Source organism: Choloepus didactylus, chromosome 2, assembly GCF_015220235.1.
Source record: "Choloepus didactylus isolate mChoDid1 chromosome 2, mChoDid1.pri, whole genome shotgun sequence".
In the NCBI taxonomy this organism is placed as follows: domain Eukaryota; kingdom Metazoa; phylum Chordata; class Mammalia; order Pilosa; family Megalonychidae; genus Choloepus; species Choloepus didactylus.
This window is the reverse complement of record NC_051308.1, coordinates 129,126,309-129,153,892: the sequence shown is the minus strand read 5'-3', so window position 1 is coordinate 129,153,892 and position 27,584 is coordinate 129,126,309. Positions and strand designations below refer to the sequence as shown.

At 42.7% G+C, this 27,584-nt stretch overlaps 1 protein-coding gene across 1 annotated transcript; it reads right to left on the bottom strand.

Moving 5' to 3' along the window:
* Positions 1-2,228: 2,228 nt before the first annotated feature.
* OVGP1 (oviductal glycoprotein 1) lies at positions 2,229-14,480 on the bottom strand. Its single transcript, XM_037815278.1, has 11 exons — positions 14,456-14,480; positions 13,829-13,858; positions 13,238-13,442; positions 11,755-11,811; positions 9,804-9,969; positions 9,167-9,291; positions 6,938-7,046; positions 6,646-6,831; positions 4,997-5,113; positions 3,829-3,964; positions 2,229-2,967 (listed from the first exon to the last, which is right to left on the bottom strand). The coding sequence occupies exons 1-11, from the start codon at positions 14,478-14,480 to the stop codon at positions 2,315-2,317; spliced, it is 1,809 nt and encodes a 602-aa protein (XP_037671206.1). The 3' UTR covers positions 2,229-2,314.
* Positions 14,481-27,584: the final 13,104 nt, after the last annotated feature.

The window sequence follows — 27,584 nt, the reverse complement described above, 5'->3', positions numbered from 1 at the left end:
GCCTTTTCTCTGACCTACAAGTTTTGTGTTTTATGTCAATGTAGACACACACACACACACACACACACATACACACACACACACACACACACACACAGTGAAATTTGTTAGTTTGCAAGTAGAGTAAAATCTCAGACTCTTAACAGTATGGCTTAATAGAAAGAATCATCCACATCTGCCAGGCATGTTGTTTCTAACTGTACAGCATCCCATCCTGGTTCCCTGGTCTTCCCAGAAATTCTAATATCCTTTAATATGTCTCTTTCTTCTTAAACTAGCTTTAGTGGATTCCACTGTCTGTCACTAAGAAGCAAGGTCAATATACGCAAGAACCTTGACTGCCTGTTGATCTATGTTTTGGGGTAGGTGATAAAGTTAGAAATCCTAACCAGTTTTTAGCTAAGAGATAAGCCCCAGGAAGCTTATAAAATAGATTTTGCTGCTGTTCAAACTGCTAGGTATGCATTAGCCTTGAATAAAGTGCATGCGGAAAATAGGACAAAACAAATCATAAAGATTCATCAGAAATATTTGTCATAAAGGAATAATGGTAAATGATGCACCTCTATCCATTATTTATACTCTGAGAATGACTAATTAAATATCAAATCACCAATGTTTTAGGAGGTAAAGATAGGGTTTGCACAACAAGTAGAGAGGAAACCTAAGATAACCCATTGTCCAGAATGAAATGTCAACCTAACTCTATCCCTTTAGACCTTAATGCAAACATGGCAGCCTTTGATCCAGTGCAGGGGTCACAACTGATGTCCATGGACCACGAACAAGCACAGCTAATTTAGTCAGTGCTTTAAAGTCAAAATATTTACTATTAATTGCAAGTGTTCTTGAGTATTGGAACTTGAGATTGTGTGATAGATTATTGAAATAATAGCCTCCAATTTCTTTATGCCTCCCTGTATCAAATTGGATAATTCCCTACCACACTAATTTTGGACATGGCCATTAGACTTGCTTTGGCTGATGGAATAATAGAAGATATGATTCAAGCAGAGACTTATAAAGCAATTGCTTTGGAGCTCTCTGTCTTGCTCTCTGATAACAATGTGACCACAAACATGTGAACAAGCCTGTGCAACCCAGTTAAAGAATGAGAGATCACATGGAAAGAGACCTCAGTCAGCCCAGACACCCCAGCTAAGGCCATGAAAACCCAGCCAGTCCAACCTAACCCACCAGCTAACTGAAAATGCTTGAGTCACTCCAGCCAAGATCAGCCCAGACAAGCCCAGACCATAAGAACCATCTATTGAACCAAGCCCAAATTGTAAACATAGAAATATGAACTAAATAAATTGTTGTTTTGTTTTTAAGTTTTGGAAGTAGTGTTTATGCAGCAATAGATAACTGCTTTATAAGTTATGCTGTGGCAATATGGGCATGTGGCTATTTGGCTACCCATTTGTGTATATACCCTTCACCTGCAATCATTTATAATAGATTCCTGGTCCTGTGGGCATTTTAATTTGAGATCCCTGCCTTAAAGATTTGGAGGCTTCAATTCCAAAAGAAAAGGTAACGTTAGTGAAAGACAGGACACCCACTCTAAGTAGCATTAGCTCCTAAAAAGGAAGGACTGGAAATTGGTCCAGTGTATTTTGAGGTTTAGTCATCCCCAGGAAAATGTTCCCTGTGTAGACTGCATTGTTTAGTATGAGGGAATTGATGTATCTGGAGAAGACCTAGGAGAAGTGTATAACCAACACAGAAAAGACTGTATTTTGCCTTCCCCTCAACCACTTCTTAAGGAGGGAATAGGGGATAGGTGTGGGTGTTATTTCAGGGACAGCTAATATTTTACCAAGCAGAGACTATAATTGGAAGACTCAACTTCCCCCACCTTCTTGCCACCCCATCTCCTAGGGGACTGTGGAAAGCAGATCTAGAAGGGATTCTTGCTCTGTCCAACAGTGAAGTGACTGTTGATCGTGGCAGAGAGGGAAGCACATGACCCACACTGGAAAACATCTTTGTGGATTAGACACAAACTCTCTCTTTCCAAAAGTAGCAGTATGGGAAAGTAACCTTGAAGGGAGGAAGCTGACAACTGGATTGTAAAAAAAGGACACCAGAGAACTTACATAGATTGCTATGTTTCTAATTTATTCAACAGAAAATAGATTGACCCACTTTGGCTTTGGTGCCTGCATTGCCCCATGAATGGTTTGTGACCAGCTGGGGAGGCAGCTTCTGTCAGATCACCTAGAAGAAAAAATGAGAGCTTTCCCCATCCTCTGCTGCCAACAGAGTTAGGCTCCTTGATCCACAGCAGAGCTGTCTGTGTTTTCTTCTATTAGGGAGAGAGGACAGAGTTGGCAGAAGAATGGTTCCCATCAACAGGAACAAAATCATTGTCAAAAGCAAGGGTTGTGTATTCTGGGAGCTGGATAGCAGGGGCAGAGGACAACGTCCTATTCTGAGCTTCTATCTGAAGACCAAGGTCACCCATCTGAGTGTCCACCTCAGAAGTCAAATTCTCCCCTCTTAGAGTCACAGTCTGCCCATCAGAAGTGACTGTCATCTCCCCAGAGGGGACAGTCACCTTTACAGGGGTCAAAGCTTTCCTTCCAGGGGTCATAGTCATCCTTCCAAGGGTCTCAGTCTGAAGACGCACAGGGGTCATAGTCGTCCCTCCAGGGGTCACAGACTGAGGACCCACACGTGTCATCGTTGTCCCTCCAAGGAGCTCATTCTTCCCTTTTAGAGATACAGTGAGCTTCCCAGGGGTCACAGTTTCCCTTCTAGGGGTCACAATCACCCCTCTGGGGACTGTGGTCATATTTTCATATTTTTTATGGATCTCAGTGGCCACAGTCTCTCTTCCTAGGGGATTAATCGCAAAATCAGTAGTCAATGCCTTGGTCACTGTCTGCTTTCCAGGGTCAATTGTTGAAGAATTCACGGAAGATGAGTTCCAAGATTGTGGTGAAGAAGTTGAGCTGAACTCTAGAGAAAATTGTTACAGAAGGATAAGATTCCTACTTCTTCCTTTCCATCCTATTAGTTCTATTAATTACTGGCAGGATTAGAACTAGAGCCACTCCAGGGCTGAAGAACCTGCTGCCAAAATCCAGAATTGGGAGATTTCATAATACTCGGGACATAGATGAAATCCTGTCACAAGAAGACTGCTCCCCCACTGCACCTCACCATATTAACATGGTCCCAAGCACCCACGAGCATTCAGTGGATTTGCTACATTTCTGTTGAATGACCCCAGAAGGGAGCCTATCATTTCCCTACACTTGAGCCCTCAATTTTGGTCTCTCTAGCTGTACCTTCAAAAAGACCTTGATCCTAATCTCCTTATTCATAAAATGAGGATTATAAACCATCTGCAAGGATGTTTCAGCTCTAGCATACCAGATTCCAGCTCTTAACTGCCAGGGCATCATCTACTGTAAAAAAAAAAATTATCAAAAGAAATCTAATTCCCTTTTCTGGTCCTTGACCCATGAAAGCAGAGAGAACAAACAGGAAAATAAACCAAAATATATTCAGTGCTAACTGGGCCAGCACAGTTTCATTTCAGATCTCATTTAGTTCTTATAATACTGTTGTAAATATAAGGATTACTCACATTTTACAGTTAGGGAAAATGAAGCTCAAAGAGGTCAAATGAGGAACAAGTACCTAAACCAAGATTAGAATACAGATTGCCTAACATCAAAGCTTATTGTCTTCCCTCAGGGACATGTTGCCTTACAGATAGGTGAAGGCTTTCAGCCTTTAGACCTAGCAGAAGAGACCCACCTAGTGCGTGGTTACCTAACTTCCAACTCCAGCTTCCCAGTCACAGCTACTTACCAGCCTCCACCAGGAGAGTCTTCAGTACACGGACAAGGGGGAAAGGGCCAGTGCCACAGAAAGTGCCCCTGACATCATCCAGGTCCAATGTCCACACCATGGCCCCTCCAAAATGCTCTTGCATTATGAAAAATGCCTGTAAAAATAGCAGCCAGTCAAGTTGCTCTCCTGGCCATGCTCCAGACTGGGGACAATGGCAAAAACAGAAGATGAATTCCCGGGAGGCAAAATAGCAAGGTGGTTAGGAGTGTAGACTGGATTTGATTCAAGCCTCTCTCACTTATTAGCTATGTGACCTTGGAAAAGTTATGTAACCAATCTATGTATCAGTTGCCTCATCTGCAAAGGGGTGTGTGGGGAGGGGTAATAACATTTCTGACATTTTTAGGATGGCAGATTCAAGAACCACTGGAACATGTCATCTTTATGTCAATTCATTATAAAAACCTGCCGGACTAAACTTCATAGAATACTGCTTGTATGGGAGGGAAGTAGTGGTCAGATTAGGTTCCAAAGGTTTCAAACTTACTGGTCATACAACTGCTCAGAGACATGATTTTGCCTTAAAATGTCACAGAACAAAGGTCAAACACCTTAACCAGCATTCAAGTCCTTCCATAAACTGGTCTATACTTTCCTCTATTGCCTTGTCAGCACACTTTTACAAAAAGCCTCTGCTCCACCCAAATTCTTCTTTGAACCTGACAGGTGTGTTCTGGGCCCACTAAGCCTTTCCCATGTCATCATATCCTCCTCCTGCTCACCTCCCTCAAGAAGGCTTTCCTGACTATCCCACCTCTGCCATGTATCAGTGGTATTCATTGAGCACTTAGCATGGTCTACCTTGTATTGGTATTTATCTATTACAAAATCATGTGGTCCAAATGGAAAAGGAGACTATCATCAAACAGCTGCGTGAAATGAAAGCAGTCATCTCTCCCCTCAGAACCTAGGTTCTTTCCTTTCAAAATAAAAGAGATGGACTAGTGGGATTATGAAATCCCACTTAGGACTAAATTTAGGTATTTCTGAAACTCACCTGATCTAATCATCGTCACCTTTTCACCTTCCACCCAATGCACACACACACATACATAAGCACACATTGCACAGAGAAGGGTCCTAGAAAGAAACTATAGGCTGGAGCAAGAAAGGATCAGGGTCTTACTTTGTAAGTGAAGCTGGCGATATCATCATACCCAACCCACTCCTTTCCCTTGTAGGCGTATGGGACAAACTGATAATCAATCCAGTGCTTCTCTGCTCTCTGAATAAAGGAGCAAATCTGCCAGGAGGATAACAAAGTTAGTTTCATGAAGTAACATGGAGAGAAGCATCTGCAGACACACTTGTTCCTTGCCCAGGGATAAAGATGCCACGAATTCCTCACAAGAAAGAAGGTAGACCAGAGAGGGAGTGAAGAAGCCACTCAAGAAAGCCCTTCTCTCCATTCTGTATAAATTCTTGTGACTACACAGCCCTTTCTCTATTGTCCATGATGGAAAGAGACAGCGAACCCAGAAGTGAGTCACTTCCTTAAGAAACCAAGTCAGGGTTTGGTAAATAATGCCAACAAAAAAGTACTGACCCTTGACCAAACCTGTATCTTTTTCAAAGGGATCTTGTAAACACATCTCTCCTCTGTTTATTAGACCTCAGCAAAAACTTTCCCATGTAGGTAATTATCAAACTAGCTTTGGAACATCTAATAGATTGAAATTCTTGAAGCCAGGAATGAGATTGTCATAATCCATTAAGCATTTGAGTGCCCATAATTGTGCTAGAAACCACATGCTACAAAGTAGTAGAGGTGTCAAAGTTGTGCTGCAGAAGTTGATGTCTAAGCCATTTGTTTTGGTGTGTTAAAGTTTTGCCTATAAAAATTTCTTTGATCTGTAATGTCCTTCAGGAACATTATTTCAACTGTGCCATCACTCATAACCATATTTCTTTAGGATTAGAAGGAAAATGTCTCCATCCATCCAACACTAAACAGAGATTGGAAAGACATTCAGCACTTCCACTACTGCCTAAAGTAAGGCTATAGTTCTCCATCTGGCACTCTCCAAACACTCTGTGACTTTATACCTGCTGTCCCATCACCTCAGAAGTCCTTCCCATCTTGTCATTCCTGCCCATCAGAATTCTTCCAGTACTTCAGAGCTCTGCTCAAAATCTACCTGCTCCATGAGACCTTTCCAGATCCCTACAGCCACTTGCAACACTCTTGTGCCTCTAATGGCCTTGTGCTTTACTTTCACTTGGGCACATGTCTGTTTCCTCTGATAGACAGCAAACTTTGTTGAGATGGGGGTGGAATTGGGGTAGAGAAGAAAGAACCTACAGTAGAAGATGTCTTGGAATCTTTTCAAAATAATCTGCTGTGGAGGTAAGGAGTCAGGGAACTGAGATGAAAGAAGATTGGCCAAGAGTTTTTAGTCACTGAAGCTGGGTGGTGGTAGGGAGGAGGTTATACTATTCTTTTACTTTGAATATGTTTGAAATTGTATATGTTGCAAATATTAATGCTTTTTAATTAGGTCATATTGTAAGTCAGAAGTGCCTGTATAACATTTAAGATTCTTTTAAGGGGTGAAATATCTGTCATTCCCCCTTATACTCCTGCCAGCTGCTCATCTCTCACAGAGGACTCAACTAACTTCCCCTAATGAAAAAGAATATTGCAGATAGCAGGTTCCCCTTGCCCCAGGAAACTACCTCTTTACTCCATCTCTAGCCCTCAACCTTGCCCTTGCCCTTGCCCCAGTTAGAGTAAGAGATCCCCAACTGAAAGACAGAGGCCCCTATCCCCATCACCTCATAATAAGCCAAGAAGCCAGCTTGCTTGGTGTACTTCCCTGGAGATGATGGTCCTATTGCTTTGGCCTGCAGCCCATTCTTAGAGGCTTTTAGGAGGTGAAAGGTACGTCCGTAGGTGGGGAGCCCCATGATGAGCTTCTCTGAGGGTGCCCCAAGTTTCCGCCAGTAATTCATGGCAAATGCCTACAGATGGGAAGAACAGAGCCCCCACCCCATCCCCTTGTTACTAATAGCCAATAGCCTGGGCTCAGGGGCAGATGTCTGGGCCACCTTAAAGCTCTTTTCTTACCGAAGATTTGGGGTCTCCAACCTGAGATAGCAGGGGGCTATTGTGTCCTGTGAACACTTCCCAGCTTCCATGGAAGTCATAAGACAAGACATTGATGAAATCCAGGAGTCTGGAAGGGGCCAGAGGAGGAGACAGAGTCTTAAGTCAGACCATCACAACAACTGTGCATTGATCACCACTTCCTACCTATGGGGCCTGCCCAGGCTGTGCCACACACTTGAGATGCTGCCATTAGAACAAACTGCTGGTTAGGGGCAGTTGTGCGTCAAGTTCTATGCTATGCAGAAGTATCCACAGAGCTCACAGCCTAGGCAGGAGTCACACAAGAAGACAAATGCAATCAGACCTGATATAAGAGATCTGCACAGACAAATTGTTGGGAGTCCAGGCACAAGTGAGCATAATTCTGCCTAGGTGAGTCAGGGACAGCACCAAAGAGGACAAAACATTTGAACCACATTTCATAGGATGATAGGAAGTTAGCAATGTAGTAAGGCTGAGGAATAGCCCTACCAATTAGCAAAGAATACCATAGCAGCCAAAGAGCTTCTGTCCTTCTACCATCCAAGGAGCCATCTCCTCCAGAAAGCTTCCTTAGTTACAGGTGTAACTGAGCACTTAAGAGGTCACAGGTTTACACTGATTATCTAACTTAATTTTCATCTGGCAAATGCCCTATGAGGTAAGGACTATAACAGTCTCCATTTTAAAATCGAGGAAACTGATAGTCAGATGGGTTAATTAATTTGCCTAAGGTCACCCTACTAGGTGAAGTCAGGATGCCCTCATCCTGTCTGGCTTCAAGACCAGCACAATAAACTCTGTGCCGCACTGTCTCTCTCACTTTTCCTCCCCCACCGAGACTGCTCTCCCTAAGGCAATCACTTGTAGAAATACCCCTTCCTCTCTTTTGTCCTGCCTCAGTTTCCTCATCTGCAAATACTTGATTCTTGAGGTTCAAGAAAATTAACCCAGATCTGGCATGGCCAGAAAGATTTCTGAGCCATTCTGTCTGACTATAATTTTTGCATAGAGACTCTGCTGGTTTGAATCTATTATGCCCCCCACAAAACCCATGTTCGTTAATGCAATCTTGTGGGAGCAGATTTTTTTGTCTTTTCATTAGGGTGGAACTTTCTGATTAGGTTGTTTCCATGGAGATGTGACCCACCCAACTGTAGGTGAGACCTTTTGATAAGATCATTTCCATGGAGGTGTGAGCCCAGCTATTCAGGGGGGTCTTGATTAGTTTACTGGAGTCCTTTAGAAGAGATCATGGAGAGAAGGAACTTGGAGAAGCTGAAAGAGCTATTTTGGAGAGAAGCAAAGAGCCAACACAGACCCAGATTAATGGAGATGCAGAGAGAAGGACTTTCGGAGATGCTAAGCTAAGAGATGAAGCCCAGAGTTTGCCCTACAGAAGCTAAGAGAGGACCCACAGATGGTTAGAGAGAAACACCCTGGGAGAACAAACAAGCAAGAACATACAGAAGCTGAGAGAGAGAAGCTAAGAGAGACAAAAGCCCAGAGACATTTTGGAGAAAGCCATTTTGAAACCAGAACCTCAGAGCAAAGGACCAGCAGACACCAGCCACGTGCCTTCCCAGCTGACAGAGGTGTCCTGGACACCATCAGCCTTTCTTCAGTGAAGGTATCCTCTTGTTGATGCCTTAGTTTGGACACTTTTATGGCCTTGGAACTGCAAACTTGTAACCTAATAAATCCCCTTTATAAAAGTCAATCCATTTCTAGTATTTTGCATAACAGCAACTTTAGCAAACTGGAAGAGACTTTTGCTCAGAAAACTGGGTCTAACTAGTCATTCCTGTTTTTGTTTTTGTGGCAGTGGTTGTTAACTGACAACTGATGCACAATATATGTCTACAGCTGTACTCTGAGAAGGCAATGACTAGACCCATTGGATTTTCTCCTCGTGACACCCAGCAATATAGACTGTGCAGAAGACTCTACCTGTGATGGTGGTGTTGGGAGGGGGTGAACAGTGGGCATTACACCACCTCCTTCTGATGATCTAAAGAAAGCCCAGGGGTATAATGGAGCTAATTTTTATTCTCTCCCATGCTCCTCAACCCACCCCTCAAATTTACATTTACACCAAGGCAGGCACATGGAGAGCCCAGGGACAATACCTGGGCAGCTTCGGGGTTCTGAGCTGTTGAGATGCCTCCTCCCCTCCAATGTTCTGCCCCCAAGGTAGCATCCATTCACCTTCCTAGAAGATGCACTTCATAAGATGTTTCAATGATGTATGGGACCCCAGACACAGCAGCAGAGAGCAGCAACCTTGGGCGCAATGTGGCCATTGACTCATTTTGGAAGGCAAGCAGGAGCTCCTAGAAGGAAACAGACACAGAAAATCAGACAAAACAGAGAGTCAGGGGAAGAGAGACAGGCAGAGAGACTGGCAGACAAACATGTATCAGCTGGGAAATATTTACTGAGCCCCTTGAGCCAGGCTTTAGGGATTTAGAGGTGAGTCAGACACAGGCTCTACCCACAGGCTTGCAAGAGGCAGACACGGGCCACTCATGGGATTTCATAGAGGGGTGGGCAAGTAGGTTCAGGAGCCCAGAATTCAGACTAACACAGCCTGTGGGAGTCCAGGAGGCCTCACGGAAGAGGCATCACTTAGGCAAGAGGGCTGTACCCAACCCAGATGCAAACAGAGGAAAGAGCAACCATAGGACTCTTGCTCAGTAGCTCTTTTGCCCAACATCTCTAGGGCGATAGCAGTGGAAGAACATTCTGCCACCTCTCTCCTGCCCCTTCCCCCAGCCTTATGCTCCTCCTCTGCCGTATGCCCTGATAGGATCAGAGTAGAATCCTTTCTGGAGTCTGGCCTTACTTCAACTAAGAAGAGAAAAGTCCAACGATCATGCATGGGGCTGCTTCTTAGTCCAGGGTACAAGAAGAAAAGGTCAAGACCATCAAAGCCATGCATCCGCAGGAGAGATATTACAGAATCAGCAAACTTGCTACGGTTGACGGATGTGGACAACATAGAGCTGAACCTGCAGGAAGACCGAGGGGTGAGGCAAAGAATGCAGTCTGCAGAATCACAACCTCCTGCAAGGCCCCTTGGCTCGCATGCTGTTAAGAGCATGGCAAATGTGGCTGGAGGAAAGGAAGGTAGACCTTTGAAACACTCAAACCTTCTTAAACATCCCTCCTAGCACTTAGGGCTTGATAACCAGGAAAGGGGAATTCAGGCAACAGGGAGGAGTTGAACCTAAGTCCTGTCCCTGGCCAGACAGCACAGGAAGCAGCAGGGACAAAACAAAGAGCAGACCCTGGGGTCGGGAGACCTGGCTCAATTCAGCTCTGCACCCCCAAAACATGTTGTGGTTGCTGACCAGGCACTTTGCTTCTCTCTGCCTTCTCCTCAGGCTTCAGTACTTGATTCCTAAGACCTGTCCTAGCACTGACATTCTTTTTCTTACTGGATTTAGGGGAGAAAACATGAGCCAAAGATCAGCACTTCTAGAAAGATCTGAGCTAATCAGGCCTGGGCTCCATAATTTGGCACAAGGGGCCTGTGCTTGACAAGGGCCTTTGGTCCCTTTTCTCCTTTGTTCTTTGCTTGATTTTTTTTTTCTATTTAAGTTTATTTTCTCTTCCATAGTGAAGATACTATAAATTCTAACTTATTAGAGCTGAAGTTTAAGCAAGTCTGGGTTAGTCCTGTGTGTGACTGCTTGAAAGTAAATAGATTCAGAATCAGACCGGCCTGGGTTCCATTATCTGTTTGCCACTTCCCAGGCTGGTGATCTCTGAGTGACATCTGGGTAGAACCTGGCAAGTTCCGGAATACCTCTGATGCTGGTTTTCTTTTTCTACAAATTTGGAATACCAACAACCACTTTGTAAGCTTCTTCTGAATATTTATGAGATAACGTGTGTATAGCAATTAGCCCGGCATGTGGCACATAGTAAGTGTTCAAAAAGTGATTGTTGAGTGATCACTGAGTGAAGCTTGGGATCAGGCAGAGCCAGTTGTGACCTAAAGCCCCCCAAAGAGTCCTTCCTCCATTGTCACTTGGAGGTCCTTTACAAGATGTATCCCTCATACTCCTCACTCCTCCAGCCTCCAGTCTCCCACTCCACTAACCCCCATCCCCTCCCATTCCCCCACTCTCTACCACCCCTACCCCATACCCCTGCCCCTCACCGTGCCTCCAGGCCTCCATCTCAGCCATCTCATTTCCATTAAGGTAAGAAGGTAGGCACTGGCCTCTACCCCAGGCCTCAGCCATGAAATAGGGGAAATATTTCCTCAGAGACAAAAAGGCAGCTTGTGATTTCCACATGCCTTGTGGATGGTAAAGAGCAGCTACCATGTGTTGACCAATGTACTGTGCCAAGGCATTAAGCTTAGCTTATCATTTTGTTTATGTCACTTATTTGCATCGGATACAACCCTTTGAGGTTGACAGTACCGGCTCCATTTATGAAGTGAGGACACCCAGATCCTGCGAGGTTAAAGATTTATTCTTCTTGTCCTGCACAACACTGTCTCCCTCTGAGACAAAACCCCTGCCTCTGGTGAAGGGTTGAGGGGACTGTTGCAAGTGTCCCATTTTGTCTCCCTATTTCCCCACTGCTGGAACTTCCCTCTGTCTCACCCCCACCCCCACCCCGCAGAGCCAGGCCAGGGCTGAGGAAGTCTCTGCACCAGCTTTGCTCTCCCTGTGGCCAGGCTGGCTTTTCCCTCTGTCCTCACTTCCAGCCTGCCTGCTCCACCCTCCCATCTGCCACCACCCCAATCCCAGAGAGAAGAGGGGACAGAAAAGTCTCACCTTGCCGTGCCGAAGTTCCACCCCCCGATAGACAGCAGGGTTTTCAGCTCAGTGTTCCTGTGATGTGGGAGAGAAAGAAAGGGTCTGGAAGCTGTGTCCTCATTCCCATGTGCAGCTCCCACAAACGTTCTCTTCACTTCACTCATTTGTGGAGTAACGGGAAGTACGGGGGGTGGGATGTCAGGGAAGGAAAGTGGGGAACGCAGGTAGAGGGAGAGAGAGAGAAAAAAGACAAGAGAAGAGCACAAGAAAGAGGAGGAAAGGAAAAGAGGGCAGAACAATCAACTCAACGGTCATCACAGGCCCAGGAACTCTGTACAAATTCCTCCAAGCTCTCCCCCACATCTCTATGATGTTTTCATGAAAAAATAATAGTCTAAAATGTTTCTCTCCACTCATTTTCTTATTCAAAAAAAATGTTTATTGAGCAATTACTATGTGCCAATCAGTGTTTTAGGTGGTTGGGATGCAACAATGAGTGAGACAGACAAGTGCCCTGCTCTCGGGGATCTTGTAACCTGGTGACATGGGATTTTTCCCCTGCCCATCTTAGCAATTAATGCACTGACAACCCGCCCGCCCCCCTCCTTGGAAAGGGTAAGAACCCAGGGGTTTGGGGGAGGAGAACACTTAAATAGTACTTTCTGAGCTCCAACTCTGTGTCAGTCTCTGACATAGCCACTGGTGGGTTGCAGGAGACAGATGGTAATAGAAACACTAGTCTTACTGCTTAATTGGTACAGAGTTTCGGTCTGGGGTGATGGAAAAGTTTTGGTAATAGATGGTGTCGATGGTAGCACAGCATTGTGAATGCAAATAACACCACTGACTTTTGTAGATTTGAAAGTGGTTAAAAGGGAAATTTGTAGGTTATACAAATGCTACCAGAATAACAATTTTAAAAATCCATAGAACTGTACAACACAAGCCGTGAACCCTATTGAAAAGTATGGACTATAGTTAATAAGATAATTATAATAATTTTGTTTCACCAATTGTAATAAAAACTGTTAATAATAGGGAACACTATGCATGTGGGGTGGAGGGAGAGTATATGGGAACTCTGTACCTTCTGCATGATTTTTCTGTAAGTCTACAACTTCTCTAATAAAAAAATTAAGTATATTTTTTAAAACCATTAGCATTATTGAGCATCTGTGAGGTACAGGCCCTCTTTGAGGCACTTCAACAGCATTAATACATGAAATCCTCACAACTGGGCTTAAAGGATGAGTTGGGGGGTTTCTGGGTAGAGAAGAGAGATGGATATTCCAGGCAGAGGCAGGAGCTGCTACAGACACAAGGAGGCCAAAAAGAGCTCAGAGTGCCTGTCCACAGGGAGTTCTTAAGTTAGAAGGAAGTGTCAGCAGCCCCGTTTGACAGGCCAGCATGGGAGGAATCAGAGGAAAGTTGAAGATTAGTAGAAGAAATAGGTTTAATCTGTAAATCTGAAAATACAACCCCCATGCCAACACGAGCACACCTCTCCTTGAGCTTGTTGAACTGCGGGTAGAGAATTTTCTCATCCTGGAGATCCTTAGGAACAATCTGACTGTTGTTCATGGAGGCAAAAGCAAATATCAGGTGGGTGCAGAGAAACGGGTCCAGGTCCTGGGGTAAGATCGAGGCAGGGCTTGGGCGACTACGTGCCCAGTTGCTGAAATAACACACCAGTTTGTAGGCAGCACCTAGCAGGGGACAGCACATGTTAGTTGGCAGAGACCAAGCGAGGGGTGGAGCTCAGCTTCCCCAGAGCAGGCCACTGTGGCTCCCTTCCTCCCACTGCAAACTCCCCAAAGCTGCACTGAGACCCGGCTTCCTCCCCTATTGCTGAGGTCTCAGGGCAAAAAATGGCAGCCCAATGAGATCCAGGTCAGAAAGGATCCTCAGGTATATATCCTGGCACACAGTAAGTGACTGACAAGCAGCAGGTGACCAGAACTCCTCTACTGAGCTGACTTGTATCAATAATCCCTGAGACAGGAGCCAGAGCAGGGTGGAGCTGCAGGGGACGCTCAGCCGAGGACTTAGCTGGAGAATCTCCTTTGCTCTGAAGAGAACATAATGTCCTTACCATCATGGTGTTCCAGCACAAGAACCAACCCTGCAGGAGACAAAGAAAGGAATCACACACAGAGGAGGATCCCCAGCGCAGAGAGGCCTTCCCGGCACACTCTCCAGTTGGCAGGTGCACCCCCAGCTCAGCACAAATCCAGATGCACACACACAGATGGGGCACATCCCATCTATTCATTTCCTCTTCTCTAAAGTTGAGCGGGTGGAACTAGATCTATCTACGTTCCTTTTCACTTTAACAAATACCACATGCGAGCACACACACTTTGCACAGGGACAACAATGTTTATTAGAAGTCCCTAGAGCAAAAACTCAAGGCTTGTGAGTCTCACCCCTGGCTGCACATTAAAAAGTACTGATGTCCCAGCTTTTCCCCCCCAGAGATTCTGATTTAATTCATCCAAGGTGAAACCCAAACATCAGATTTTTCAATGTACCATTAGGTTTGAGAACCTCTCCTCCCTGGGCACCTCTGGCCCTTCACTATGCACCATCCCACCTCTACCTAATCCAGGTACCCTGAGGCCCAGGCTGCTTTCTCAGGCTCCAGAGAGGATAAACTTGTGAGGCCTGGTACCTCCTGGACTGGCTGATACTGACGGGGGGTGAGTCCTGCCACACTCACCAACCCACAGCAGCAGCCTCCCCATCTCGATGGTCTGAACAGCTGTGAAGCCAAAGCTCGAGCCCCTTTATACGAGTACCCCCACGTACAACCCTAGAATAGCCCAGCTACACACCCACCCAACCCAGTGCCAGGGTCCATGATTTACGAGCTGCTGCCCCAAAGTCGTGATGACCCCAGCACCTCCTACCTTCCCTCTCCAGCACAGCTGTAGATCTCGCAGGCAACAAAGCCTCAGCTCTGGACTGGCATTGCGCCTTGATGCCTGTCGGGACAGGGTGGTGCTCAGCCCCTATTCCTGGAGTTCAGCCCCACATGGGCTGAGTATGGGGGAGAAACACTGCACAAGAGCATTCATTCTATTGTTATAAGGTTACTGGTTAGGGAGCAGTGTAACACAAGGTTTAAATGTCCCAGATTTGGACTCAGGGAGGCAAAATTTGAATCCCAGTGTCACCACATAGAAGTTGTATAAATTTGGGTAAGTTACTTCACCCCTCTTAGCTTCAATTTCCACATTTGAAAAATGGATCTAACAGTTCTTACTTATCTCATAGAACTTTAGATGGATGAAAAGATAATGCATGAAAAATTGTAGGTTCTTTAGTGGTTCCTCAAAATGTTAAACACAGAATTACCATAGCCACCCAATAATTCTATTCCTAAGAATATACTCATAATAATTGAAAACAGGGACTCAAATACGTACTTGTAAACCGATGTTCAGAGCAGCATTATTCACAGTAGCTGAGAAGTGGAAACAGTCCAAATGTCCATTAATGGATGAATAATCAAATTGTGATATATATATATATATATATATATATATATATATAATGGAATATTATTCAGTTTTAAAAAGGTATGAGTTCTGATACAAGCTATATAACCTGGACAAACCTCCAAAAACTTTATGCTAAGAGAAAGAAACCAGATACAAAAGGCCACATATTGTATGATTCCATGTATATGAAATGTCCAGAACAGGTAAATTCACAGAAACAGAAAGCAGATTGGTGATTGCTAAGGGCTGGTGGGAGGGAGGAAGGAGGAGAACTGCATAATGGATACAGGGTTTCTTTTAGGGGTGCTGAAAATGTTTGGAACTAGATAGAGGTGGTGATTGCACAACATTGTGAATATACTAAATACCACCGAATTGTGCATTGTAAATTGGTTAATTTTATGCTATGTGAATTTCACCACAATAACATTTTTAAAAAGAACATTACTTTGGAGCTTTGCATATAATAAGGGCTTAATGAATGGTAGCTGTTATTAGAGATGCCAAAAGGGTTGTCAGTAGAGCAGGATTCTCAAACTCAAATACTGACACTCACCAGGCAGGTAATGAAAATAGGTGAAGTAGACATGATAAAACAGATTAGTCTCCACTTTGTTATAACACTAACAGACATGTCCAATGATAAACATTTACTGACATGCAGCCGCATAAAGGTTGATACAATCAGGGACAGTACTTTTGAGCTGTTGCTAATGGTTGCCCTGCAGGGAAACAGACCTAGTGTTGGTAAATTCTTTGATTTCTGAAGAAAAGGAAAAAATCTGAATTTTTATGAGTCAGCAATGTTGGAGCCAATAGATAAGCCAATGGCGACAATGTGTCATGAACCTAACGAACATGATGAAAACAATTCTGGGCATCCAAGAGCCAATTTTTAAGAAATACAGCAATATGAAAGATAAACAAAACTGTTCTGCAAGCTGGATGTTTTATGAGCCACCAGTTTTCCTTCTCTGCTACAGAGGTTTGAGACCATGGGTTAATCCTATATTTTAGATTCTGAGTCTCAGTCATGGAGATCCAGAAATCAGTTGTGCTCGCTGTACCCAATAGGCCCACACTCTCGGAGACTGATTCTCACTCACATAATCCACATGTCACTGAGCCACTAGCCAGATGCCAATAATTAAAAATTAACAATGACTACAATGACTAGTGGTCAAAATTCTCATAACCTCTATTGCTCATTTCCAGAATGAAGAAGAAACCAGGAAAGGCTTTTTTTTTTTTCTTTTTTTTTTTTTACTAGCAGTTCATTTGGAAACCATGGAATAAAAGCAATAACTAGGATAGAATGTTTGGGTGGGGCTATTTCACTGTAACTCTGCCAAAGCCTGGTGGAATACCCCAACATGTGTCATGCCGTGCTAGGGCTTCTACCCACAACGGTGATCAAGACATAGATTTTGTTCTTCAGGAGCTTATAGTCTAGTGACTGGATTGATCGCATCCCCAGAGCTAGTATGTGTCTCGCTCTAGAAGAAGTAGCACAATGGACACAGTAGGAAAATGTGTTTTGTTGCTTAACAGACTTGAGATCCAATTCCTGCTCTGTACCACACTAGAGACACTTGCATTGTAGCTGCACACTTGATACCATACTCTGCTGCTCAGGTGACTATTAACTTGAATCAGAAGATAATTAGGCCTCCTGAAACTGGCACTCGTACCTTTGCTTAAATTACTCCAGATGTGGTTCTAAGTGATGACCATGCTTTTAAATTTTATCCAATTCCCAGCTCATTCATTTTATTTCTTATTCCTGGGTCTCTGCTTCGATTTCTCTTCCTTTTCTGTAAATTGGTTGGCACCACAGTTGGTTCCTAGGGCCTGATTCTTCAGCCAGTCTTGCCAGGCTTCCTCCACTAGGGACCCTGAGCTTTACTGACTGTCTTTTAAGACCTCCTTGCTGTGGAATGGCTGCTTCCCTCTACTTGAGTCTTCCCAGTCCCCAACCACCATCACTGAGTTTTCCTGTTATGTTTGTGCCCTTCCACCCAGACTCCTGCCAGGGATACCGGTTGCCCATCACCAAAGCCAGTTTTGCCTGACAATCTGAACCTCATCCATTGGCACCTGGGTCAGTCTTCTGTGCTCTTATTCTGCTCCAGTGGGTATGGCTAGAGTCATTCTAAGACCTGACCCTTCTATTCCTGTGGAAGTGACTGACGATACTGAGAGGAATGCCAAGATATAACAATGGATGCTCTGCTCCATTCAGGGATGACCGTGCCAAATAGTTGGCAACTATGACTCCCTATCTGTATAGCAGATGATGAATAGCAAGATATTGAATGAGGTTTATGTCAAAAATCAGTGTGCCATATCGCCCTTAAGTGCTTGCTTTTATCTGTATTTTATTTTTACACACTCACCAGGATACTTAGAAAATATCCCTCCCTAGTGCCTAACCTGTTCACACAAAGTTAGAAACATTTACAAATATATTTTAGATGGTTCACTCAAGAAAGCCTTACAGCAATGCAAGTCCTCTTATATTTTACATTTATCTAGTCTAGATGAAGGCAAGTTCACAGACAAGAAATGCTTTGGTTTTAACAAGGCATCTGACCAAATCTTTCATGATATTCACTGTAGATGAATTAGAGAAGTGTGGCTTGAATAAAATCGATTGGTGAGTAATATACATATCCAAAGAGTATTGACTGCATACACATCAGCATAAGCTTGAAAGAGCCTTTTCTAGTCAGTTGCTTTATCTTAGAAGTGAAGGGGGTAGAACAGAGCAGTGCTTCCCAATATTTGGCATAAGAGGTGATTTTTGGTTGTGTGTGAAGGAATTTTTATTTAATATTTACATGTTTATTTTATGTGTATTAGAAAAAATACATATCATCATATAAACCCATAATTTTATAGATATTATTTACATTTACAAGTTGGGTCTATTCAAAGAAAAATTTTTAATTAAGTAATACAGGTAGTGCTATCTGTTCAATCTCTTTAGAGGGTATTTTGGTGACATCAAAGTCCTAAATGCACACATCCTATGACCCAGCAATATCACTTTTAGAAATTTATCATACAGGTGTATTTGCCTAGTGTATAAAGAAAGTATTTTCTTTGTAGCTTTATTTGTAACAGCAAAATACTGAAAGCAAGGCAAAACCAAACCAAACCCTTAAATGAATAAATGACCATCGTTAGGAGACCAGTTAAATATGTTATTGTACATCCCTGCAATGACTCCTTTATTTTCCTTTTAAGTGAGTGGTTCTCAATAAGGGGCAATTTTGCCCCCAGGAGACATCTGGCAATGTCCAGGAACATTTTTGATTGTCAGTACAGGGAAAGGGAAGTGCTACTGGCAGCTAGGGTGTAGATGCCAGGAATGCTGCAAACCACCCTACAATATACAAGACAGTCCTCTCAAACAAAGAATTACCTGGTTCAAAGTGTTAATAGTGCCAAGGGTGAGAAATGCTGGTTTAAGCAGTGTTGCTTTTTTTTGTTCTTCTTCTTGTTCTTTTCATTGCAATACAAGCTTGCGAGGATTCTTCTACTTAAGCCCTTGTAACATTAGATTTAAAAATTAAATAAACTATTTCAACTATTACAAAATGAGCTCTTTTACTGAAGGATCCATGATTGATTTGTCTTTGTAGCCCCAGAACATAGTGCCTCACACATACTGAACACTGGCAGAAATCTGGCTTACTAGCTGAAATTTTTGACAACATACCTGCAAAATAACAATAACAGTTTTCTTGAAAGGATTTTAGCGAATAGAGATTGTAAATGCAAAGGATCTGACTCATAGTAGGCATGCAGAAAATGGTAGCCATTGTTTTTGCTGCTGCTGTTTGTTGTTATCATTGGCAGTGAGATCAACGCATAAAAGTATTGAACTAATGTGTTCAAAAAGTTGAACTAATGGACACTTAAAGTCCCTTCCTACTGTCAGAGCCTATGACCTTGTTCTGAAAGCAATTCTTTCATTCTTTTACTTATTCATTCAACAAATATTTGTTGTCTACTCTAGTGGAGCAAGAAAAAAAAATGAAATCACAAAAATTAAAATGTAAATAACTTTGATGTCAATTAAGGATTTCCCTGCTTCTCAATGGTCTGGTTATACTTTGCCTCAACCCCAGTCCCACAGCCTGTGTCAGCCCAAGGCCCTCCCAGGAGTCCTGCAAAATCCCAAAAGTTTTTCCTTATGTTTTTCTCTACCTTTCTGCTCCTGCATCCCCAGGTATAGACTTCTCTTCCTTATGGTTTCCTTATGTACAGTTTAGTCCTTTTGCTGTCTTCCATAAGAAATTCTCACAAATCAAGCTTTCCATGATCTTGGTTGTTTTTACTAAAGACAATGGATGAGGGGGATCCTGTGAAGGGTCACATAACACAATGCAGAGAATTTGACCAACTCCTGGCTCCTCCCTACTGTCCCTACTTTCTCTTTCTTCCACTTCCCACTCCAGAGTAACTGGGAAATTCCTGCCTTGTTTGCTACAGTTTAGTTCTACCCAGACCCAAATTGCTTGTGTTGCATCAGGATGTTTATCAGGGTATTTTATCAAACAAATATAGCATCCATCCAAAGAGAAATTCTAGTACCAACTGTTAATAATTACTTTTTCTCATCTAGTTTTATTTTTGATAAGTACAGGGTATACTGTTTGGGAAGAAGATGGTTTAGAGATTTCCCTACAATGAAGGTGGTTGGGCAGGAAAAAGACACAATCAAAAGGATATTCTAGGAAGACTTAGGAGCCAACTGGAGCAAAACCCCATTGGGATGCAGGAAGTGGGGAGTGCTAAGCCGTCTTGAGCTGCTTTTAATACACATTCTGTGCCTTTGTTCATGGTGTTTGATGTCTATTCCAGAGAAATTGGATTTTATGGTGGCTGTCCTTTATAGGCCAGATATGATGGTGGGGGTTAGTGCAAGGGAATCAATTCCATATTCCACCAGTACAAGCTGGGCACACTTTCCACAATAAACTGCAAGGAATAAGTAGTAATCAGGGTGTTTCTAACTGTAGGAGTCTCTAGTGATGAATAACTGATGATGGGATCTCAACAAATGAAACAAACAAACAGTCTACTAAGGTGCTGCTAGACATGTGGGTGGACAGTTTCTTGTTCAACTAGGCAGAAACCTGACCCAAATCACAGTAGAGGGAATTGACAACTTCTCAACCAGTTCTCAGATCTAATCCAGGTTATGGACCAGGAGCCACCCATCTGTGAGGAGGCTGGATCCCTTTCAGAAAGGACCCTGCCATGTGGCCACATGTGAATACTGTGAATTTTCACCCAAGTTTTCCCGAGAATATTTGGGCCAAGGTGACTGCACTTTGGGAAAAGAAATACCTAGACTTAGCAGAGGCATTATATACTGCTTCTAAATTTACTCTGATTCTCAAAAGACTTGAAACATGAGTGTGGCCTGTCAGATTAGAGGCTAATGAAGGTTAAGGGGTATATAAAGTCTTTGCCTAAATCCATCTAACAAGGGATCCAGTGTGACAATCCTTAGATTCCAGAAAGAAAGAAATTAACATGTAGAAGGAGTTTCTAACCCAGAGGCCCCCGCAGATTATCTCACAGAAAACAGGCACCCCATAAACTAAAGAATGAAGGCTGTTCAAGGCTGTTCCAGCCACAGTGGCACCCCAACCCCAAAAGGCAGGTAAAAGCAAGGTCAGATATGTCTATAAGACGAACAATCGAAAAGGCCTGCTCTCCCTAGATAGATAATGCAGCTGCTTTTCTAAGAAGAATAATGGGCTAGAATCCTGACAATCTATCAGCCTAGAAATTGATAGGCACCCACCCAATCGAGGCAGGACACACTCAGCAGACACCCTTCTCCCCTGACACCCTCCCATCCCAACGTGGGTTTTTTCCTTTAAAAAATGCTGCTCTCAGATAGAGGGCTGGAGCCATTTTCTTTCTTTCTCTCTTGCCGGCTCCCACCCGCTTTCTTCCTCTCAATAAACTCTATACTTTGACTCGCTGCATTGTGTGGATTCCTGAACAGCTCCGAACCTAACAACCATGGGCAAATCTTGTGGTTATTTCCCAAGTCCCAGAATATATACTAGTAACAAGCAGAATCACCACATTGTTTCCCTGACCTCTGGAGGGAGGGATGTATGGTAGGAAGGGCTAAACTGAAGCCCTGGAATTGCCTCATACACACAAATGTACACACACACACACTCCACCAATATAATAAAGAAAAGTAATACTAAACGTGGTATGGGTTCCAGTCGACCAAGACGGCAGCATCAGACACTCCAGGGTGCCGTTCCCCACAAAATCTTTGAATAACTAGCAAAACTGGCAGAGCATCATCTTCAAAACTCCAGAAAACAGTTAAAGAGTTACAGTAACTGAGCAAATGCCAAATCAAGAAAACATAGGATTAGGAGGAGCTCCTGGCAGCCTTACTGGGCCCTCCCATCCTCACCAGGGCAGTATGGAGCCTGCCTGTTCTCCCACTGTGAGTCCCTGGCCCTCTTCAGGAGGGAGAAGAGTAACTTTTATGTGCATACTGGGGTCAGTGCCTGTCTTTCAGATGGCTGACAGAAAGACTAAACCAGGAAACTCATCTCACCTTCCCACAGCTTGCCCTGCAGGCAGAAGCAGCTCACAAACAGCTAAAGCAGTATAAGAAACAATTAAGTCAAAGTGACCTGAGGAGAAGTTTTACCTGCTTTAAGATATACAATAGAGCACCCAGGAGGGAGAGGAAGTCTGTTTCACAGGGAGTAGAGGAGGCATTTGAATTCCTGCTAACGGGAATTCCTAAAGCCCCATGCAAGCACAAGCCCAGGACAAGCCTAGGACAAGATGCAGAAAAATGGAGAGGGCCCTGCACATCATGTTCACTTCAGTTAACTTTATTGATAGGAGGTCTAAACTCTGAAGGGGAGCACCAGCAGAGCCAATTTGCAAAGATTGTACAAGGCATGTTTTGCCTTCATTTCTTTGTTATTATTAGCACCTGGCTCTGAAGGAAATCTGTCATATCACCAGCTACATACAAGATTAAGGAACACACAGCTCAGGGACAAAATCCCAGAGTTAACACTTTAAAATATTAAAATATACAGTGTCCAATAAAAGATTACAGGACAAACAAAGAAACAGGAAATGATGGCCCATCCAAAGCAACAAGAGAAAAATCCAGAGACCAAATGAAGAGGATCAGAATTTGGAATTACTGGAAAGAGACTTGTAAAAAATGGTCTTTGATATATTCAAGGAGATAAAGGAAAACATGGAGAAAGAACTAAAGGATACGAAGAAAACAATGAATGCACAATATGGGAATCTCTTCGAGATTCTCAATAGGAACCAAACAAATACTGGACTTGAGCAACACAATAACTGAAATGAAATATTCCCTGGATAGTTTCTACAGCAGATTGAGGTGGCAGATGAAAGAATCAGTGATCTCAAAGACAACTGAAATGATTCAAGTGTACCAACATATGCATTATGGGAGTTCCAGGAGAGGGAAAGGAGAAAAGGGGACAGAAGGAAAATTCAAATAAATAATGGCAGAAAATTTCACAAATTAATGAAAGACCTGAATATGCATACTCAGGAAGTCCAAAAACAAAAAAAGCCCAAACAGGATAAACTTGAAAAGAACAATGTAGTCAAATTCTCAAATGCTAAGAACAAGAAGAGATTCCTAAAAGCTGCAAGAGAAAAGTAATGTGCTATGTACAAGGGAGTCCCACTAAGAATAAGTGCTGATTTCTCACCAGAAACCATGGAAGAAAGAAGTCAGTGGTTCAAAATAATCAATGTGCACAAAGAAAACAATTGCTATCCAGAAAGACTGTCTTTCAAAAATGAAAGAGGAGGAGAACCTAAGATGGTGGCTAGGAGATACAGGGCAAAAAAACACCTCCATGAAAAATACCAGATAGAGGCCAGAAAGTGACCCAGAACACCAGTTCCAGCAATTCACCAGCTGGACAAGGTCTGCTGAATCCACAGGGACTGTGTACTTGGTGAAACCTGGAGTCCGCATTCTGAAACAAGTGAGTGAGCCTGTTGAATGTCTGGCATCCACACTGCAGTGTAGGGAACTCATGGGTTGGCATTTGGAGGTGGACTAGTTCTTTTTTAAAAAAACCCAAAAGTGGCTGCAGATTCAGCAGCGAGAACCACACAGTGAAGCGCAGCAGGAAAGGGCTGTATGAATGCCTCAATATCTGGAGTGGAAGATAGCCTTCCACGCACCCACTGCTAGTTGTCTCGGAGCAAGGAGGGCAGAGGTGAGCCAAAAGGGGAAAAAACCACACCCCTTGCAGCCATCCTCCTGGCGGGCTGGGAATGCTCCTGCCTGGTGCCAGAGCCACAGCCCAGAGCTGCTCCAAGGGACCTAGTGTGACAGGAAGTGTTTCCGGCAACACCGCGCACACACCACAATATCGTGCTCACCCACAACTAACTGTCCTAGAGCTGGGAAGGCGGAGCTGTGTGAAAAGGGGGAAATTAACACTCCCCATTCAGCCATCTTTACAGCAGGCTGGGAGCGCCCCTGCATGACCTGGTGGCCCAGGGCTTCCCTTGAGGGATGGTGCACACTTGTGACGTAGCACAACCTTCCCTCAGCAGAAGCCCTAGAACAGCACAGCTGGGAAGAGGAACCCACCCGGAAATCCCAGGGACCCTATGCCAGTACCAAGGACTTGTGGGTCAGTGGCAGAGACAATCTGTGGAGAGACTGACATGAAGGTTTAGACTTTTGCAATAGCCTTAAATCTCCAGGAACACCTGGGAGGTTTGAGTATTAAAGCTGCCCTCCCTCCCTAATCGCTCAGACACACACCCCACATTCAGGGCGGACAGCACCAACAAAACACCCAAACTTGGTGCACCAATTGGACCCCACAAGAAACAGACCCACACACACCACAGAGACAAAGTTGGGGAGAACTGACTTGAGGGGAATAGGTGACTCACGAACGCCATCTGCTGGTTAGTTAGAGAAAGTGTACACTACCAAGCTGTAGATCTGACAAATTAGAGAGTGGTGTCTGAATAATCCTTCATATCCTAAAAGAACCCTATCAAGTAAAGCAAATGCCAAGAGCCCAAAAACAACAGAACATTTTAAAGCATATGAAAAAAACAGATGATATGGCTAACCCAAACCCAAACACCCAATCAAAAGATCACAGGGGACACAGAACTTGGAGCAATTAATCAAAGAACTGAAGACAAACAATGAGAGCATGGCACAGGATATAAAGGACATGAAGAAGAGCATGGCACAGGATATAAAGGACATGAGGAAGACCTTAGAAGAGCATAAAGAAGAAATTGCAAGAGTAAATAAAAAAATAGAAGATCTTATGGAAATAAAAGAAACTGTTGACCAAATTAAAAAGATTCTGGATACTCATAGTACAAGACTGGAGGAAGCTGAACAATGACTCAGCAACCTTGAGAACCACAGAACGGAAAATGAAAGAACAAAAGAAAGAATGGGGAAAAAATCGAAAAAATTGAAATGGATCTCAGGGATATGACAGATAAAATAAAACGTCCAAATATAAGACTCATTGGTGTCCCAGAAGGGGAAGAGAAGGGTTAAAGGTCTAGAAAGAGTATTCAAAGAAATTGTCAGGGAAAAATTCCCAAACCTTCTACACAATATAAGTACACAAAGCATAAATGCCCAGTGAACTCAAAATAGAATAAATCCAAATAAGCCCACTCCAAGACATATTCTGATCAGACTGTCAAATACTGAAGAGAAGGAGAAAGTTCTGAAAGCAGCAAGAGAAAAGCAATTCACCACATACAAAGGAAATAGCCTAAGTCTAAGTAGTGACTACTCAGTGGCCACCATGGAGGTGAGAAGGCAGTGGAATGACATATTTAAAATTCTGAGAGAGAAAAATTTCCGGCCAAGAATACTTTATCCAGCAAAGCTCTCCTTCAAATTTGAGGGAGAGTTTAAATTTTTCACAGACAAACAAATGGTGAGCGATTTTGCTAATAAAACTTCAGATACTAAAGGGAGCCCTACTGACAGAGAAACAAAGAAAGGAGAGAGAGATATAGAGAAATTTAACAGACATATATAGAACATTACATCCCAAATCACCAGGATACACATTCTTCTCTAATGATCATGGAACTTCCTTCAGAATACACCATAGGCTGGGACATAAAACAAGCCTCAATAAATTTTAAAAAAATGAAATTATTCAAAGCACATTCTCTGACCACAAGGGAATACAAACAGAAGTCAATAATCATCAGAGACTTGGAAAACTCACAAACACCTGGAGGTTAAAAATGAGGGAGAGATGAAAACGTTCCTGGATAATCAAAAGCTGAGGGACTTCATCACCAGTAGATCAGTCCTATAAGAAATGCTAAAGGGAATTGCACTGGCTGTAAGGAAGGGACACTAAACAATTGACTGAAACCACATGAAGAAATAAAGATTTCCAGTAAAGATCACATGGGAAATATAAATACCAATACTACTGTATTTTTGATTTGTAACTCCACTATTTACTTCCTATAGGATCTAAAATACATAAAGAGTAATGATAAATCAGTGGTTTTGGACTCAATGTAAAATATGTAATTTTTGACAAGAACTACATAAAGGTGGGGGAACGATGGAGTATAGGAACCTAGTTTATGTGTCCTATTGAAGTTAAGTTGGTATCAAAGAATACAAGATTGCTATAGACAAGATGTTAAATTTAAGCCCCACGGTAAACACAAAGAAAGTATCAGAGAATATGATCATAGAGATGAAAAGTAGAGTATGGATTATGAGAAGTAGGGGAAAGGGCAATGGGGAGTTAATAAGAAATGAGTGTAGGGTTTCTGTTTGGGGTGAAGGGAAATTTCTAGTAATGGATGGTGGGAAGGTGATGGCATTGCAACACTGTGAATGTGATTAATCCCACTAAATGGAATGCTTGGGAGGGATGGGAATGGGAAGATTTATGCTGTATATATGTTTCCACAATTGAAAAAAAAGACAGTCTAAATAGATAATGAGAGTTAAATGCCACAGATGATCCTGGATGAGATCTAAGAATAGAGGAGAAGAGGCTCAAAGGGACACAATTGGGACATAAGAAAAAAAGGAAATATAGAATGTAAGCTTTATATCAATGTTAAATTTCTTGAACTTCTTAACTATACTTAATGTGATTACATAAATGAATATTCTTGTTCATAGGAAATGTATATGTGAATTATATTATTTGTTCAAGGATGTGTGCAACTTGCTCTCATATGTTCAGAAGACAGAGCAATAGATGATGGATGATAGACAGGGAAGGAGGGAGGGAGGGAAAGAAAGCAATGGTAAAGTGACAAAATATTAAAGTTGGTAGATTGGGGTATTGGGGAAGGGGGGTTGGGGTATGCTGGAGTTCTGTGTATGGGGTTTGTATTATTTTTGCAACTGTTACTGTAAGTTTGAATTTATTAAAAAAAAAATGAAAGAGATATTAAGACATTACCCGATAAACAAATGCTGAGAGAGTTCAATAACACTAGACCTGCCCTACAAGCAATGCTAAAGTTAGTTCTTCAGACTGAAAGGAAAGGACATTAGACAATGGATTGAGTGACAAAAAGAAATAAAGACCTCCAGCAAAGGTAACCATATGGGTATTATAAAGGCCAGTACAGTTGTATTGTATTTTTTGGTATGTAACTCCACTTTTTACTTTTCACAGGTCCTAAAATGCTAATGCCTAAAGAGTAATGATAAATCTATGGTTTGGGGCATACGAAATATATGGATATGATTTGTAAAAAGTAAAACAAAAAAGTAGGGAGATGAAAGGGTATAGGATCAGTGCATGTCTATGCTATTGAAGTTAAGTTGGTGTCAAATCAATTTTGGGATGTTAACTTTTAATCCCATGGTAATCACAAAGAAAACGCATGAAAAATATATTTTCATAAATATAATTTCACAAAAGAAATTATAAGGTACTCAAAATGGTACACTACAAAAAATCAAGAAAGTATGAAAGTAGGCCTTAATGGAAGACTTGAGAAACAAAAAGGCATAAGACATACGAATACCATGTAGCAAAATGACAGAAGAAAGTCCTGCATTATCAGCAGTTCCTTTAAATGTAAATGGATTAAACTCTCCAGTCAAAAGGCAAATATTGACAGAATGGATTTAAAAAAAAAAAAAAAAACATGCTCCAACTGTATACTGTTTACAAGAGACTCACCTTAAATTCAAAGACACAAAGGCTGAAAGTGAAAGTATGGAAAAAATATATACCATGCAAATAGTACAAAAAGAGAGCTGGCGTAGCTATATACTAT

Coding starts and splice junctions, on each gene's coding strand:
- OVGP1 (XM_037815278.1), bottom strand. CDS start 14,480: ATGGGGAGGCTGCTGCTGTGGGTTG. Junction 11,812..13,237: donor TTCAACAAGCTCAAGGAGAG/GTGTGCTCGTGT, acceptor CCCACATCACAG/GAACACTGAGCTGAAAACCC. Junction 5,114..6,645: donor GCTTCTTGGCTTATTATGAG/GTGATGGGGATA, acceptor TCCTCCTGGCAG/ATTTGCTCCTTTATTCAGAG.